Source organism: Coenobita brevimanus, chromosome 101 (assembly GCF_032717465.1).
Source record: "Coenobita brevimanus isolate Jiangsu-jjx chromosome 101, ASM3271746v2, whole genome shotgun sequence".
Lineage (NCBI taxonomy): Eukaryota > Metazoa > Arthropoda > Malacostraca > Decapoda > Coenobitidae > Coenobita > Coenobita brevimanus.
The window spans coordinates 38,709,868-38,729,040 of record NC_137054.1 but is presented as its reverse complement, the minus strand read 5'-3'; the positions used below and the strand labels follow the sequence as shown (position 1 = coordinate 38,729,040).

At 41.1% G+C, this 19,173-nt stretch overlaps 1 protein-coding gene across 1 annotated transcript in view; it reads right to left on the bottom strand.

Moving 5' to 3' along the window:
* The window catches only part of LOC145415010 (protein MON2 homolog), a 1,148,323-nt gene that overhangs the window by 425,176 nt on the left and 703,974 nt on the right, over window positions 1–19,173 (bottom strand). The window contains exons 20-21 of the mRNA XM_080284427.1: window positions 15,632–15,763; window positions 15,217–15,351 (exon numbers count right to left, since the gene is read on the bottom strand). Coding sequence (XP_080140553.1) covers window positions 15,217–15,351; window positions 15,632–15,763 — 267 coding nt within the window. The remainder of the gene's footprint in view (window positions 1–15,216; window positions 15,352–15,631; window positions 15,764–19,173) is intronic.

Below are 19,173 nucleotides of genomic sequence, written 5' to 3'. Positions count from 1 at the left end.
TATATATATATATATATATATATATAGATAGATATATATATACAGATAAATATATAGATATATATATATATATATATATATATATATATATATATATATATATGTATGTATATATATATAAATATATATATATACAGTATATATATATATTGTATATCTATATATATATATATATATATATATATATATATATATATATACAGTAATCCATGTAATATCTGGACGCCCAATTTCCGGACATCCCCAATTATCAGACATTTTCGTCCCAGGATCCAATATTCCCAAAATGGGCCAAAAACCGCAAAAAATTTTTAAAAAAATCTGACTTTTTTCCCACCCGTAATTTGAAATTGCCGCGTGCACCAAACGGCTGTTACACCATGGTCCCTTCACCCCTTCCTTCCTCCCCCCTCCCCCCTTCCCTGTCAGGGTTGCCATTTGGTATTTTTCATTACCAAATGTGGGCCAATTTGGTAATGAAAAATTTGTTTGGTAAAGAATCAGAATAATACAATACCAAACAGATTCTTAACATGTATGAGGATACACAAGACGGAGATGGTGGATTGTTTGCTCTCTCTGATTACTTTGGTGGCCTATATAGCACGATAATAATCAACATGCTGTTAATTATAAAAAGTGTGATTACATGTATTTCCACTTGTGTATATAATTAGTGAAGAACAGATGCTAGCTTTATGAATTTGGTAATGAAAGTTAAAAATGGTAATGAAAATTGAAGAGTTTGGTAATGTGGCAGTTGTGATCTGGCAACTCTGTTAGCCCACCATCATCAACAGTCACAGCCTAACTCCGATCGAGAGCAGACGCTTATAGCAATGCAAGCCACAGGTGCTCATTTTTTGTGAATAAACAGTGAATAAACTGCAATACCTCGCCACTAGAACACATGGGAATAGTGTTAAGAAATTAGAATTTAGAGTGCAAAGGTTTAACTGCAGACTGCAAACTGGCGGTTCAAACCAGTCCAGAGCCAGGGACTTGTAAGTACCCAGAATGTTTAATATTGTATAAACTCACCTCTAAAACCTCATTTTATGGTTCTTTTGCATTTATTTCAGTCTTTTATGTCCCTTATTGGTGTGATTTGGGTCTTAAATAGGTGCAATGCATGTCCAGAGGGAGTTGTATAGGTGTTTTTCTGAGTTAGGGTCCATAAGCACAAGTCCAGGAGGCTGGGGCCCACTATCCGGACAAAACCACTTTCCGGAAGTGCCTTTGGCTCTATTACATTGGATATTGGGGGGATTACTTATATATATATATATATATATATATATATATATATATATATATATATTTATATACATACATACATACATATATATATATATATATATATATATATATATATATATATATACAGTAGGCTGGCACAGTGCGCGTCATCACAGTGTGCAATTCGAACAGTGCGCGAGTGACAAAAAATCATAACCAAAAAACCTTGAATGCGCAAGTTTACCTCACAGAACGCGAGGTAGAGGCAAGGAGTGGCTCAAAAATGCCATTTTCTGTTAGTACGCAACCACTCCTCACACAACGCGACACATGTCGTCATGTTGATGCACAGAAATTCCTAGGCATTCTACTGCGTGCTTGGGGTACATGGCAGCGGGTGCGCCATAACAGTCTTGGCTCGTGCACAGTGCAGATCCACTCTCGACAGCTAACCTGTCGTGTACAAGGTGTGTCGCTTTTTTTGCTGCTCCATCCTGGCCTGTACTTCGCTTCACCATGGCTCAAACCCCAGGAGTTAAGAAACTTCTGATGGATGCCACCAAGTTAGAGATCATCAAGATGAAGGAGGAGAGCCAAGGAAACACCGCCATCGGGAAAGCCCTGGGACTGGCTGAATCAACAGTGAGAATAGTGTGGAAGAACTGTGATGCCATAAGGGCTGTAGTGAAGACATATGGTGCCTCTGAGCGAGACAGCCGTTCGCGGGTTGGAAATCGTGCGATGGTACTAATGGAGCGGTATCTTGCCACCTTCATAATGAGGAAGAAGGAAGGTGTTCCACTGAATGGAAGATTTATTCGGAACCAAGTCCAGCTCTTTTACAAGGCAGAATCTCGCAAGTTAATTGTGGACAAACATTTCAAGGCATCGGTTGGATGGCTGGACCGTTTTCTCATGCTCAAGGAACTCCGTCACTTCAAAGAGTCTGGTGAACATGCCTCTGCTGACGAGCTGGCCGCGAGAGACAATCCTGCGATATTTATAGCGCTTCTTGAAGAGGGACAGTACACCAAGGACCAGATCAACAACGTCGATGAAACGTCGTTATAATACAAGGCCATGCCCAAATCAACTTACATCGCTAAATGACAGAAACAAGCCCCTGGTCGCAAGCTCCAGAAGTGTAAGATGATGGTAATGTTCGCTGTAAACCTGTCTGGGAGCCACAAGATGAGGCCAGTTGTTATACACACAGCTTCACACCCAAGGTGCTACAAAAACCTCAAAAACATGGACACAAGTGGTGAGTACTAGTACAAGTCTACAAATGGTTGGATGACCAGGAACATTATGGCAGACTGGTTAACATGGCGCTGCGTCCCCGATGCCAGGGCTAAGTGTCATGAACTGGGCATTCCATTTATGATGCTCCTTGTGCTTGACAATGCACCAAGTCACCCTCCATACCTAGAAGATCTGCACAAGGATTGTCGTTTTGTGTTTCTGCCGCCCCGGACGACATCACTAGTGCAGCCACTGGATCAAGAACTGATCACCACTGTGAAGCACTGCTACCATAAGCAAGCGTACGACTACCTACGCAGGAAGACCGACACACGAGGAGCTTCATGCCCTACAAGAAGATCATGACGAAGACCTTGATGAGGCACCTGCTCCCGTTCCATCTCCGCCAGCAGCTGTATCCCGACCTGCCACAGGTGCCATGCTTGTTGAGGCATTTTGGCATCATTTTACAGTGAAGGACGCAGTTGAATTTCTCCTGCAAGCCTGGCACCAGCTTACACATGGAACGGTGAACCATGCGTGGCAAATGCTTGTGCCTCACTTATGCACAACCCAGGAGACGGCCATTCAACCACTGGCCGAGGCTAAGGCAGCAACACTGACAGCAGCATAAGCTGTACCAGGTTTCGAGGACGTTACATTGGCAGACATACGAGAAGTGCACGCTGCTAATGAGGAACAGCCTCGCAAGGAAGTGTTGCAACGGACAGACGAGGCTGACGCAGAGCCCGACGCCAGGCAGAGTCAAGTTGAGCAGCCTAGTGTGATGGAAGGCAGGACTGAGCTGTGTATGTCAAGAATAAGCAAGATCCTTGCTGTTGTGGATAAGCTCAAGGAAGAGGTGAACGAACAGGAAGTGAGCAGCCTAAGAACGGAGGAAGTTCTGGTTGGTATCGACAAACTCTTCCGTTCCTACACAGACAGGCACAGGCAAGAAATAAACAGAAGAAGACAGATGCTCATAACAAGTTACACACAGTGGGCTCAAGTTAATGAAATTGAGGAACCAGCTACATCGTCTGCTCCTGTTCCTGTTGAGGATGAAGAGGATGCAATGTCAGAAGTGTCAGCATTGGACTTCGAGGGGTTTAGGGCCAAAGTGAGTGACTTTGAGGCTCCTGGGGAAGGTGCTCAAAAGGAGTCTGTGGAGGGAAGTGTTGGTGCAGCAGGAGGTGCAGCAGGGGGTGCGGTGCTGTAAGTGTTGCAGCGCTTAGGAACCCCTGTTATTTAAGTCCATCAGGCCTGTCGTATACTGTTGTTAAGGTGACTACCCATATTTTTGTTATTATAGCTATACCTGGAGTTCAATGTCAGAAAAATATGACCTTTATTATGTCTCTATGGGCCCAAAAATATCCAGGTATGAGGGGGTACCACGCATATGTTATTTTTCCCATAAGTTTATGTATTCACAGTAAGCGAATTCACAGTGCGCGAGGTCGTGGACCACCCAATCTCTCGCGCACTGTGCGAGCCTACTGTTCATACAGTATACAGTAAAATGTATATATATATATATATATATATATATATATATCTTTCTATCTATTGCCAGACGCCTCAATCCCGTTCGAGGTGGCCACAAACAAATCGCCTCCACGTCGCCCTGTCTCCCACCATTTCACTGCTGCGCTCCCAACTCACACCCCCCTCTCTCATATACCTCTCCACCCCATCCCTCCATCTCATCCTCGGCCTCCCCCTCCCTCTTCCCCCCTCCACCTCACTCACATACACTCTTTTCGTCAGTCTTTTATCCTCCATCCTCTCCACATGGCCAAACCACCTCAATGTATTCCTCCTAACGCTTCCTATCACATCCGCATCCACACCACAATGCTACTTTATATCCTCATTTGTCAGCCTGTCTCTCCATGTGGCTCCACAGGCTCCTCTTAAATAACTCATTTCCACTGCTCTCACTCTTGACTTGTGCCCTTCCAACAACTTCCAAGCTTCACTTCCATACGTTAGAGTTGGTATCACAATACTGTCATGAAGTAATTTTTTCACATCCATGATCACTTCCCTGCTTATTATCACTGTTTTCAAGGAACAAGCAACTTTTCTTCCCTGCTGTACCCTTTCAAGCACTTCACCCTCCAAATCTCCATCCTTACTCATCACACTACCCAAGTACTTAAACGTACTCACATTTTCCACTTCCTCACCATTCAACCTCGCTGTACATTCACTGACTTCACCTCTCTCAAAGACCATCACTTTACTCTTCCCCACATTCACCTTTAGATTCCGTTTCTTACAAACTCTCCCAAACTCATCCAGCAAGCCTTGCAGCTCTCCTTCGTCTTCACTCAACAACTCAGTATCATCTGCAAACAACAGTACAGGGAGTTTCCAAACACTACCCTCTCTCACCAGGGCCACTTCAATATCCACTACCCTACCTTGTACCTCTTTTATTACCCCATCCATGTACAGATTGAACAACCATGGAGACATGACACATCCCTTTTCAACCCAACCTTAAAAGAGAAAAATTCACTCAGTACACCATCCACACGTACTGTAGCCATAGCACCATCATACATACTCTTCAAAGCATTCAACAACTTCCCATCTACTCCATATATTCTTAATACTTTCCACAATCCTTGTCTATCCACCCTGTCATATGCTTTCTCCAAATCCATGAAAGCTGCATACAACTTCTTTCCCTTCTCTAGAAACTTTTCCACTACAGATCTAAGAATGAATATCTGATCTACACAACTTCTTCTCTTCCTAAAACCTCCCTGTTCTTCTCCAACTAATTCCTCTGTTCTTTCTCTAACTCTGTCAATAAGTATCCTACCATACACTTTTCCTATTATACTAAGAAGACAGATGCCCCTATGATTACCACACACTTCTTTTTCCCCTTTTCCTTTGTACAAGGGAATAATTATACCTGACTTCCAATCCTCAGGGACTCTACCTTCCTCCCAGGCCAATCTGCACATTTTCCACATCCATTCTACTACTATCTCTCCCTCATATTTCATCATTTCATCACACACTCCATCAATTCCTGGGGCTTTCCCCAATTTAACTTTCTTCATTGCTTCCACAACATCTATCCTACTGATTTCTTCCTGTCTTCTCACCTCCCTCCTTCTCCCAGCCATTCCCCAGCCTTATATATGTATATATATACAGTATATACAGTAATCCCTCCAATATCCGACGTAATAGAGCCAAAGGCATGTCCGGATATTGGGCCCCAGCCTCCTGGACTTGTACTTATGGACCCTAACTCAGAAAAACACCTATACAACTCCCTCTGGACATGCATTGCACCTATTTAAGACCCAAATCACACCAATAAGGGACATAAAAGACTGAAATAAATGCAAAAGAACCATAAAATTAGGTTTTAGAGGTGAGTCTATCCAATATTAACCCCTACACCGCGGGCTTGTTTACCAATGACTTGCGTGTGCCGCGGGGTTATTTGGGCTCCGACAGACTCTCAAAAAATATTTGCCAAAAATCAGTTATTAGTCCTAGAATAATAAAATTACATATGCTTATGGCACATACCTTCAGCTTTCTCCTGGAATGATTGTTGAGCCTTTGTCGGTTACCGTAGGACTTGTGGAGACCTCTGAAGTAGGGTAACGAAGTCTCCACTTTACACTTCCCGACAACCCGTAATATGATTACCACAGCCAGATACAAACACTATAAACACTATTCTACAATTTTCAAGTAGTTTGGGATCCATACTCAAAAAAAAAACACTGTGAAAGCAATGGAAATTACGAGCGCGTCTGATCGTCGCACTGGCACTAGTTCGCTCATGGTAGTCTGTCATTTATTATTCATAAAACCCCTCACACTTTATATTTCTATTACTATATAACACTTATATATATCTACAGTCATTATCCATAAGTTTCCTTCAGTAGTATTAGTTTATTGTCACTGTAGGGATTCAATTTCTTTCAGTAAAATACGTAGCATTCACTTTCTCGTCCTGTATACTGGCATTGAGAGTGAATGTCACTTTCATCTTCACTCTCATAACTCATAGTATTCAGACATGCTAGAGTGAAACTTTCACTTTCATTACTCCTAGGGTATATACTCGTATTCTTATAATACTACTCATTTACATTTCTATTTACGTTCTCTATTTTATTTACGTTATTTACATTTCTATTTTATTTACAGTCTTATGCACTGTCACTTGAAATAACTTATAAAACTATTTTCCATTGTTCACGTATATTTACATTCATTACTTTCACTTGCTGTTTACACATTATTTACAATTCCACTTGCACTGTTTTACTCAATAGAAAGATCGTAGTCACTCTTTTATCAATTGTCAGCCCTTTACCTCTTTCCACATGAGGTTTAGTAGAGGGTAAAGGTCACAGAGCCATTTGCATGGGGGTGAAAAAAGGCCTTGAAGTCAGCAAGATGAAACATACGTCCTCTCACTTCGGAAGATGAGAGTACACTGATAACGCAGGGGCCAGGCCAGCTAGCCTAGAGGCCTGCTTTAGGGGTTATTCAGAGTTACCAATATTACTTCTTGAAACAGCTAAGTCTAGCACTGATATGATTGGCAGGAAATCTAGACAATACATTATAAATTTGGTAGTTCCAGGTGAATGTAAATATCATTTAGGCTTCTCCCTTCCCTCCTTACATGTATATTTATTACGAAAATAGATTAGAGGCCTACTTAGAAGATATATAATCAGAGCTACCAATGTTAAATCTTGAAACAGCTTTGTGTAGCACTGATATGATTGGCAGGAAATCTAGACAATACATTATAAATTAGGTAGTTCCAGGTGAATGTAAATATCACTTAGGCTTCTCCCTTCTCTCCTTACATGTATATTTATTACGAAAATAGATTATACGGCATATTTCAAGGGGAAAAAAACAGCGAAAATTAGCGAACGAGTGCATCGTGAGGTGTTGTCAGGTGATAATTAGCCAATTCCAGGTGTATGGCACTCTCACTTACCTGATTTCTTTCTTGTATATATTATTTGGTATAAGAATACGACATAGGGCTTATTTCAATGGATGAAATCAGTGTAAAATTCCAGGGAAGATTTACTTAGCGTAGCATGGCCGGGCAGGCGAGAGGATAGGGTAATGGAGGGGGGGTAGGGAGGGGAGTCAAGAACGGGGAGAAGTGGCTAAATTGTCAACAATGGATGGGAGTACAGATGAGATTAGGAGTGCTGACTAGTGTTGGACATTGTCAGTACTGATAGATGATACAAGCCCCCACTTGAAAGCCCGGGTGAATTCAAAATAACACAGAATCACAAAAGCGACGCCCCGCGGTATGATCCCTTGCTCCCAAGCGTCACGAAAGTGACGCCCCGCGGTTAAGGGGTTAAACATTCTGGGTATTACAAGTCCCTGGCTCCTGGACTGGTTTGAACTGCCAGTTTGCAGTCCACAGTTAATCCTCTGCACTTTAAATTCTAATTTCTTAACACTGCACAACACTGTAAATTCCTGTGTGTTCTAGTGGCGAGGTATTGCAGTTTATTCACTGTTTATTCACAAAAAACAAGCATCTGTGGCTTGCATTGCTATACGCATCTGCTCTCGATCGGAGTTAGGCTGTGACTGTTGATGATGGCGGGGTAACAGAGTTGCCAGATCGCAACGGCCACATTACCAATCTCCTCAACTTTTATTACCAAATTTAACTTTTCATTACAAAATTTGTAAAGCTAGCATTTATTCTTCACTAATTATATATACAAGTGGAAATACATGTAATCACTCTCCTTATAATTAACACCATGTTGATTATTTTCATGTGATGTAGGGTAGCAGATTAATCAGAGAGAGGAAACAATCCACAATCTCCATCCTGTGTATCCTCATACATGTGAAAAATCCATTTGGTAATGTATTATTCTGATTCATTACCAAACGAATTTTTCATTGCCAAATTGGCCCACACTTGGTAATGAAAAATACCAAATGGCAACCCTGACAGGGGAGGGGGAAGGGGGAGGAAGGAAGGGGTAAAGGGACCATGGTGTAACAGCTGTTCGGCGCCACGTGGCAATTTCAAATTACGGGAGGGAAAAAAGTCTGATTTTTTTCTAATTTTTTGAGGTTTTTGGCCCATTTTGGGAATACTGGATCCTGGGACGAATATGTCCGGTTAGTGGGGATGTTCGGATATTGGGCGTTCGGATTTTAGAGGGATTACTTATATATATACGTATATATATATATATATATACATACAGCAAGCTCGCCCCCAACACATGGGTTTAGTTCCTAACGTGGAGCGTTCGGCACGAAACCGCGTAAGTTTTAACTACTCCTAATTTTGCTCCCTAGATCCCCTAAACATGATCTTTTGCTGTTATCTGCCATTGGTAATCAATATGAAGCACTTTAACCCGCCCCATCCTGACGTTTTCTGGACAGTGGTACGCCCCAGTCCCGACATTTTTGGACTTTTTTTTTTTTTTTTGCTCAAACATCCGCTTTTGGTGAGAAACATCGAAAATTCATTGAGAAATCGCTCACCTGAGGTTTAAAATACTCAATCCAGGTACGAGTTCCTCCTTACCTGACTGGGTTTTGTAACAGGCTGGCACCAAAGAAAACGAGTTCTATGGGAGGGTAACTATTTTATCCACTCATAAACAGTATTTATTTATTTACTTGGTATGAATTTATATGTAGTACAAGAGTATATTGGTTTTCAAACAGTAATATAGGCATTATAAGCATTGTTTCACTCACTAACTCATTACCATTCATGATCTTTTTTTCCCACATTACCTGATCATCATTTCTGTTTCTTCCTCTAATGCTATGTCAACTTTGTTCTCCACATTGTCATTGATTGGGGAAGCACTCTGGGCCTGAATGTCTTTATTGGCCAGGTCACTGGTAACAGGTGAATTGCCGAGACAATGGGGGGGGGGGAGGTTATGCGGTGTAAGGCATTGTCCCTGCTTGGCATCTTGTAGAGGAATAGAGGAAGGTGTCCCGTGTATACGTGCCAAAAATTACTCGCGAAATCACTCGCGAAAATTGAAAATTGTGCAAATTATGCAACTTGCAATGTTGCCGCATTAATTCACGTCGCCGGGACATGAGTGCACATCATGTGCGGATGTTAATTCACGTCGCCGGGACAGCGCGGGTTAAGTGGTTAGAAGGCTTATTTAGCGTTATGACTTACAAATACAGTACTGCACAGCAAAACTTCAACATACAAATACGTAAACACAAGGCAACATTCCGATGCCAAAACCAATCGGCGTCGGAATGTTGCCTCGTGTTTACGTATTTGTATGTTGAAGTTTTGCTGTGCAGTATTGTATTTGTAAGTCATAACATTAAATAAACCTTCTAACCACTTAAAGTGCTTCATATTGATTACCAATGGCAGATAACAGCAAAATATCAGTTTAGGGGATCTAGGGAGCAAAATGGTTTCAGGACTATTCACTGTCAAGCCAGTTCACCGTCACAACAATAACAACATAGACTTTGATGGATCCCCCTAAAATATAGTTATTAAAGTATTGATTAATTAATAATAAGTATATTTATAAAAGCATTGATTAATTAATATATTTATACAATGACGGGGAATAATCCAGGGTGCGAATTGTCCTGACGAGGAAACGTCCATGTTTTGACGGGGAATTAACCTGACAGCGAATTGTCTCGGAACCCACCGATCGTGGGTAGTTATATAAATCAGGTTAACTGGTTACAAGGCTTTATTTAATGCTTTAACTTTCTTTAAGTGCTTGAACTTACAAGTGCATACCAGAGTAGTAAATATTTAACTTACAAATACAGTCCTGTAGAAAAGCAGAACAGCAAATATTTAACAAACAAATAAAAAAGGTAATATTCTGACGCCTATCAGATAAACTGGTTATAAGACTATTTCTTGCTTGAGCGTTATTTAATAGTACTTCAACTTGCACATAAACTTACCAAAACAGTACTGTAAATATTTAACTTACAAATACAGTATTGTGGAAAAGCAGTACAGCAAATCACATCACGTGATCAAAACAAACCGTGCGTGCTGAGCTGATGTTTGAGGATTTGGCCTTTCAAAGGCCTCTCTTGCGTAAATTTATAGTTTTCGTTATGATTCTTTAATCTTACATTGTCTTGTATGTATCCCAGCACAATCTATCTATCTATCTATTGCCAGACTTCATAAGCCCATAAGTGGTGATCATTTGACTTTGAGTTATTGGTGTTACGGGGAGGGGCACTAACCCTCCACCAACCCATTTGCTGACACGAATGGAGCATGTATGGGTTGGTTATATGGTTACCACCCAGCATTGTAAATGGTTTCCTGGCTTACTGGAAACCATTTGGCTTGTCACTCAATGTAAAGCCACCTGTAAAGGAAAGAAGAGCAATAAGAAGTGACAGGAAAGATGGGAGATATAGGAAGAGAGGAGCTAACCGCGTATAACTGCGAGAGCGTTCGGTGAGAACATGTTCCAGGCGAGTTTACTGTATATAGTTTATAAATATAAAAATACATATATATATATATAATATATATATATATATATCCCGGTGCCCGCCTTACTTCGGCCTGCAGATATTCAGTGGGGACACATGCAGACATCTTAACATCAATTGTGGGTTATGGTTGGTATTACTTGGGTGCTGAATGTTCACTGGAAGTGATCAGACCAGCACGCAACTTAGACCATTCAGTACAGGGGCAGATGGACATTTCAGCTCAGGTTGTGGGTTACAGCCTATTTCCCGTTCATGGCTAGAGCCAAGCGGCCAAACAACCAAATGTTTGAACATGTAGGCTGGCTGGCCACAGTTCTCGTGGACTTCTACATCCGGATAATGGCAATTAAATTTGGATAATGGTTTAATAGAGCCAAGGTCCAGTATCCAGATAATGAACAGATCCAGATACTGCACATCTGGATGAATGAGGGACTGTTGTATGTTATTATAGCAAAGTCATTTGAAAACACCCTAAACTGTCGTTTGCAAATGATACTGTACTGCTATGTGAAGATGAAGGGGAACTGCAAGCCTTGGTTACTGAGCTTGGAAGAGTGTGTAAGAAATGAAATCTAAAGGTGAATGTAAGAACGAGTAAAGCTATAGTCTTTGAAAAAAATGAAGTCACTAGATGTACAGTGATGTTGGATGATGAGGAACTGGAAAATGTACGTGCATTTAAGTACTTTTTTTTTTTTTTTTTTTTTTTTTAATGTGTCCGACTCTGGGCAAAGGCTTCAGGGCCTATATCTCGGGGGCAGTAGCCTATCCCAAGGCCCAGTAGTCCTCCTACACCTCCACATGTCACCACTTCGGCGCTAACACCCACCGTCCATATTGAATACATGCTAGGGCTGTCTCATACAGGACTGGTGTACTGGTATTAACGGGGGTATTTTTACGACATGTCGGCGGGTCATCTGGTAGATCAGGAAAGTCTGCTTCTATGAAATTCAAATCCTTAACCTGTTCCCTGCCCCAGCCAGGATTCGAACCTGGGTCCATCAGGACTGCAGGCCGCCTCTCTACCGATTCAGCCAGTGTGATGAGTAAAGATGGAAGTTTGGAGGGCGAAGTGCTTGAAAGGGTACAACAAGGAAGAAAGGTTGCTGGTTCCTTGAACGCAGTGATAAGAAACGAAAGTTAGCATGGAAGTAAAAAAGTCGCTGCACAACAGTATTGTATTACCAACTCTAACTTATGGAAGCGAATCTTGGACCTTGTTGGAAGGACACAAGTCAAGAGTGGGGATGGTGGAAATGAGTTATCTGAGAAGAACATGTGGAGTTACATGAAGAAACAGACTGACAAATAAGGAAGTGAAGGAGCGTTGTGGTGTGGATGTGGATGTGATAGAAAGAGTTACGAGAAATACTCTGAGGTGGTTTGGCCATGTGGAGAGGAGGGTGGGTGGGAGACTAGTGAGGAGAGTGTATGTGAGTGGGGTGGATTGGAGGGAGAAGGAGGGGAAGGCCAGGAATGAGATGTGGGGATGGAGTAGAGAGGTATATGAGAGAGAGGGATGTGAGCTAGGAGCAGAGCAGTGAAATGGAGGGACCAGGTGACATGGTGGTGATTTGTTTGTGGCCACCCCTTACAGGATCAAGGTGTCTGGCAATAGACAGATAGATAGACATCTCTACTTGATGAAGCCTTGGATTTTATTCACACCTACATTGTGAACAATCAATCAATCATTTCCTGTGGCACCCTCGGGGATGCATAGGGCCTCGATGAACTCACACCACCACATCCTATCTTGTGCTAACTCCTCAAGATCTCCCCAACACTCATCTCCAGCTTCCCGTCTCATTGTCCTCACCCACGTCTCTTTTGGCCTTCCTCTACCTCTCCTACCAAGTGCCACCCACCTTGGTGTACCTCGTACTATTCCCTGTCTCCTATACACATGTCCTAGCCACTTCCATCGTGAAAACCTAACATATTCATCAACCGGCTGCACTCCCGTTATTTCTCTAATTCTACTATTTGGTATCCTTTCCCACCACTTAACTCCTAATATTCTTCTAAGTGCTTTGTTTTCAAACACCAAGAATTTATTTTCCATAGTCACTGTGCTGTACCAAGACTTGTGTCCATAAATTAAGATACTCCTAACCATTACCTTATAAAGTTTGATTTTTGTATGCATAGAAAAATTGTTATTATTCCAAATATTTTTAAGCATTCCCATTGCCTGATTAGCCTTCTTTAACCTTTCCTCGAATTCAAAGTTCAAAGAACCATCCTTGGCTAAATAAGTACCTAAATATTTAAACCTATCAACTTGCTTTACAACCATACCTCCAATTACACATTCCTGCGCATTTTCCATATTCATATTGATTATTTCAGTTTTTCCACAATTAATAACCAAACCCACCTTGCGACCTTCACTCACCAAACAGTCCAACACTCTCTGCATCTCTTCTGGCCCATCACAAATCAAAACTATATCATCTGCATAATCTAAATCCAAAAGTTTCCTGTTCTCTCCCCAAATTATACCTGCACCGGTTTCTGTTCCAATGCGTTTCATAATGTAATCAATGACCAATATAAATAGTAAAGGCGATAGAACACCACCTTGAATTACTCCGGACTTGACTTCAAACGAATCACTCAGACAACCATCAACCATCACTTTACAAAATGTGTCCTCATGCATGTTCATAATGACCCTCACAAACTCCTCTGGTATTCCATAATGTCTCATGATCTTCCCCATAGTCTCTCTCGAAACACTATCAAAAGCCTTTTCAAAATCAACAAAACAAAGACTTAACGGTACTCTCATTTCATTAACTTGCTGCATCAAATGCCTAACTATAAAGATCTGATCATGGCAACCACGTCCCTTTCTAAAACCAGCCTGTTCATCCCTCAGAATACCCTCAACCACTGGCTCCAACCTATTTAACAACACTCTACTGAAAACTTTCAAAGCTATCGGTGACAAAGAGATTCCCCTCCAATTACCACATTCACTCAGGTCTCCCTTCTTCGGAACTTTAACAATTACACCATTCTTCCAAACTGATGGTAGTAACCCCGTCACCCATATCTTATTGAATAGCTTGGTCAAGATCATTATTAATCTATCCTCCTCCACTTTAAACATTTCCGGAAATAAACCATCCTCCCCTGGTGCCTTATTATTCTTTAACTGTTTTACTGCTTTCTCCACTTCTGCAAGCCTCAACTCTCCTGTGTCTATATTTAAATCTTCCTGAGCTGACGGTATATCCTCTTCTGGTGGTATTGGTCTATTAAGAACAGTCTCAAAATGCTCTTTCCATCTATTTTTAATATCTCCATCTTTGGTCAATAAATTTCCTTCCCTGTCTCTAACTGGTATTTCCTTGCGTTTACCTGCATTACCACTCAGTTCTCTAATCGATTCATATGCTATTCTTTGTGAACAGTGCCCACAAAACATGTAAACACTTTGCAGTCATCTTCTCTCAAACGTCTGACTGTCGGCTTGCACAGAAGACACTGAGTATGCATGGGATTCTTGTAAGTGGACACCACAATTATTGTACAGGTGAATTCTGTGATCATTAACCCTAAACTGGGTATAACTTTACATCATCATTCTATCAATTTATTGCATAACAAACTGCCATATATCATCGTGATTGTGTTTCTACTGATCACTTATCTTTCCTCCATAGTGTTCATCCACTCACTTTCTGGTTTCTTTTATCATTTGCTTTTATTCTCTGTACCAATCTCCTATTTTTCTGTTTCCTCCTTTTTCTCAGTTCCCATGATACACTTCTCCGAAGCATCAGTTTAAAATTAGTCCTAATGCACAGTATATATACAGTCAATCAAGAAAGTATCATGCAGGATAGGTCTGAAGGTATTCAAAATGGCCAATACAGCTTGTGATGTCCCAAGAGGATTACAGTATTCTAATATCATCTGGATATACAAATAATAACAATAACCGAAATGAAATGTAAAAAGCAAGCTACAGACGGCATTCTCATCAAAGTAGATTTACCAGTGTGGAGTAAAATCATTGAGCATTAATCAATAGTCATTGTCCCTGATGTCAGACTGTTTCACGTTAAATGTGCCCAAGAGTTTTGTAAAGACTGTACATCAAATTCATTTTCAAAATATTTCCCAACATCCAACGACAATGTCTCATTATCAGAATCACTCATGTCATCATACCTCATTGCTTTTTGAGAGAGCAGCAGTATGAATAAAATCCAGTAGAAGAGCCCATGCCCGTGGGAAGTCACCTAGGGCCTGCAGGATCTTCTGTTTGGTGCTGAATACTCGTGCCACACCAGACAGAGTTAAAACCTGTGACAGAAAATGTAGGTACAGGGCATACAGAAGTAGCATAAGTCAACTATTATTTCAAATTTTTGCCTTAACTGGTTTTTAAAAAAAGGTCACCTAATAGTTTTGTCTTCATTCATTGGTAGTACCTAACCCTTTCTGCCACTAACATACATTCTTAGACCTTACTACTAATTACAAAAAACATCAATTACTTGATATCTGATATTCAATAAGTATGGAATACCAGTCATTTGACCCCCAACATATTTTGACCACCAAGTACTAATACTCCACTCACCTGTGTCTCCGCCCATTGCTTCTGTTGAGTATTACGTGAGTGATGTATGAGAATGTTACCACCCTGGTCGACCTTGTCAGTGCTTGCAGAATCTGAGAGTTGACGTACTTTGTCCAGCAATGGAAACAGCACCTGGGAAGAAATAAATATGGATGAAAAATAACATAATCACCATTCAACTCCAGTTTTATGAATAAACAAGATGGGCAGGATCCAGTACTAAGAACACAGAAACTTGACAGCAAGATTTATCAACACAGTACCCAATGAAATGGGCCATACATCTAGTCACTTTCCACTCAAGTCCTAAAAAATTTAGGCTTCACCTCGCCAACACAAAATGTTTTAGAAGATATACCCTTCAATCCAATGATAAACCCTTAAATCCAATGATATTTTTTAAATTCTTCTTACCATTAGATCATCTGTTTCTGCTTAGGAGGGGCTTTTTGAATGGTAGAAGGATATAGCCTATGTTTACCCCTTCATTACAAAAGGTCTCCCAAAGGCTGAAAAAAAATGTCTAGAAGCAGCAAGAATAAACACTGTACAGTGGGTTAATTGTGTGAAGTCTGGGATAATTCCATCAAGTACCTGAAAGTGTCCATTATACAAGTGGTTGCCAAAATATGTAGTACCATTGCTTACGGAAATACAACCCATTTGGAATTTATTCACTAAAGTTTTAGATAATCCATTAATTTCATCATGTTACAAGACTGCTAAAGTAAAACCTCATCATAACAGACTAATTGGGTCCCAAGCCATTCCGAGAAAAGTGAAATTCTGATAAAAGCGACATCCATACTTCCTCCTGCTAACCCGGACTTTTTCTGGTATATCAGACATTAGCCCAGATCGCACCAACGGTTTTTAACCTGTTTTCACAACAACTGCAGTACTGTACTGTATTTCATATTCACTAAAATAATCAAATTGTATAATATATATACCAATACTTTACTGTATACTGATAAACATGACTTTTATTTACTTTATTGTGGCGAACATAGCTGAAGTGGTCAGGAATCGGACTGATTCTGGCTTTACTGGACTTTTTCCAATATATAAGAATTCAGTCTGGTAGCTCCTCGATTACGATAAAAGTGAATTCCATCTATGGAAGTCCATTATATCGAGATTTCATTGTACCGTGCTCTTTCTAAAGGAAAATTTTAAATACTCTTTTTTTACAAAAATATTTGCTGGACTCACTAAGGTTTGGTGCTAGATGAATTGAACTGCCTGAATAATTCAAAATGCTGTCAGCAATTGTGAACAATACAGTCAAGTTTGCTGTACAATGGGATTCCGTCAAGTGCAAACCCAACCCGTAATGAATTACAGTATCATATAACACAGTTAACCCCTAAAACGCGGATCGTCGCGTTTGCGACGCTCGGCCAAAAGGACAGGACGGCGGGTCGTCGCGTTAGCGATTTTAGTAAATTTTGAATAACCGCGGGCAAGCAGGCTCCAGCTGGTATTGTCTATCAGTACCACCACCCTCTAGCTACAACTAGCATACTTTACCTTTGTACTACTGACCTCAGTTGTTGCCAAATATCGCGTTTTCCCCCCGTCCCCCCCACCACCACGGCCCGGCCAGCCTGGCTGTGATACATGGCAGCGCTCTGAGCGCTCAGAACTGTAAATCTGCGATCTCCTCTCACAAGCAGTTTATGCTACTAGGAAACGCTTATTTCCCCAGTTGTAACACTAGCTTTTTTTCTCACGGTTTGCCTCTGTTTAGCGTCAGTTTACTGCAGGCTTTCAAAGTGAGATTATGGTGAGTTCTAGCTCTTCCCAGTCAGTGCAAGCGGCCGACAGGAACGAGAATAAAGTGGCGGACGTAAGGCAGAATAAAAAGCGAGCCGTGGTGATCTTTTGGGAAGTAATATGATTGAAAATAATGTAGTATACATGTTTTTAGCTGTGAAAATGGAAATGTTTGTTGAGTGACAGGAAGACCGCCGCCACAGTGCATGTCGGCCGTACGCTCCGTTGATTTTAGCCTTATTTTCAGTGCTTATTGTACAAATACGGATTCCTAACTACCTTTACGTTGTAGTATAAAGTTTACTGTGACAGAATGAGGCTGTGGTAGAGGGGAAACCGGGTTGCTGGAGGTGTGAAAGTGAAGATTTGGTTACCCAACTTTGCAAGTCTCCACAAGTCCTTGGGTAGTCCACGAAGGCTCAACACCTGTCTCTTGAGAAAGCTGAATGTAAGTACTATCTGCCATACGAAGTATAATGTTCTAGGGTTAATCTCTGATTTTTGGCGAATATTTTCCTACAGGTACTCAGACCGCGATACAACCCCGCCACTCGGGGGGGATCGACTGTACACAGCCGCATTTTAGGGGTTAAACATGGGTTCACTGGGGATAGGGAGGGGGTCTTTGATCATGAAACCTAAAAGCTGGGGAAAAAAAAAAAAAAAAAAAATTAGGCTGTATTTCACACACACAGAAAGTCATCACTTCACTTATTTCACACTGCACTACTGTATTTGTTACACACCTGAACTATTATATGGCATTAGGAATGGTGTTTCAATGGCCTTTCAAACACAAAATGGAACGAAAGGCAGATTATCATGGCAAATTTAAAAACTTGGCGGCCATCTTGGCTCAATCTGCTGAATGGGAGGCTGCATGGGTGTGGCAGGCATCATTTCCAAGTCATAAGTTTCAGTTTTCACGCAGAAAATCATCACTTAATATCACACTGCACTACATGTACAGAAGATGGAGAATGAAAGACTGACTAAGAGTGAGTATGTAGGTGAAGTGGAGGGAGGGAGAGGGAGGGGAAGACTTGGGATGAGGTGGAGGGATGGAGCTGAGAGGTATATGAGGGAAGGGGGAATGAGTTGAGGGGAGGGCAGTCAAATGGTGGGTGACAGAGCGACTTGAAGGCGTTTTGTCCGTGGCCACCCTATGTGGGATTAGGGTGTCAGGCTATAGATAGATAGATAGACTACTTATTAAACACTTGCACTGTTAGCTGACAATAGCAATGGAGCATCAGTGGCCTTTCAAGCACAAAATGGAGGAAAAGGCAAACAATCACAGTAATGCCATCTCAAATCAATCAGCTGACTGGGAGGCATCATTCTAGTGAATCTGTGATCATTTAGGTTAGGTGCAGTTAGGCTTGGGTTAGGCAAATGTGGCTAGGTTAGGGTATTTTAGGTTGGGGAGGGTTATATTAATTTATTAGGTTAGACCATTGATGTTTGATAGGGCTAGCATGTGGATATGAATAGTTAGACTTGTAATAACAAATTTCAGTACATGTGAGCAGGTTTTAGAAAGTCTGCCATTACACTTGATCAACAAACATGAGTGCATCAGGATGAACACTGACAGAAAGAAGAGGAAAAGCAATCATCAGTAAATAATAATATACCACCATAAAAAATGTTACAATAATACAGAAGATAATCAGGGAGAAGAGGTAGTTAACCAGTAAGGAATTTCTGCTGCTTAAACAACACTTAAAACTTGAGTACCGCAGACAATAGGGACTGGACAA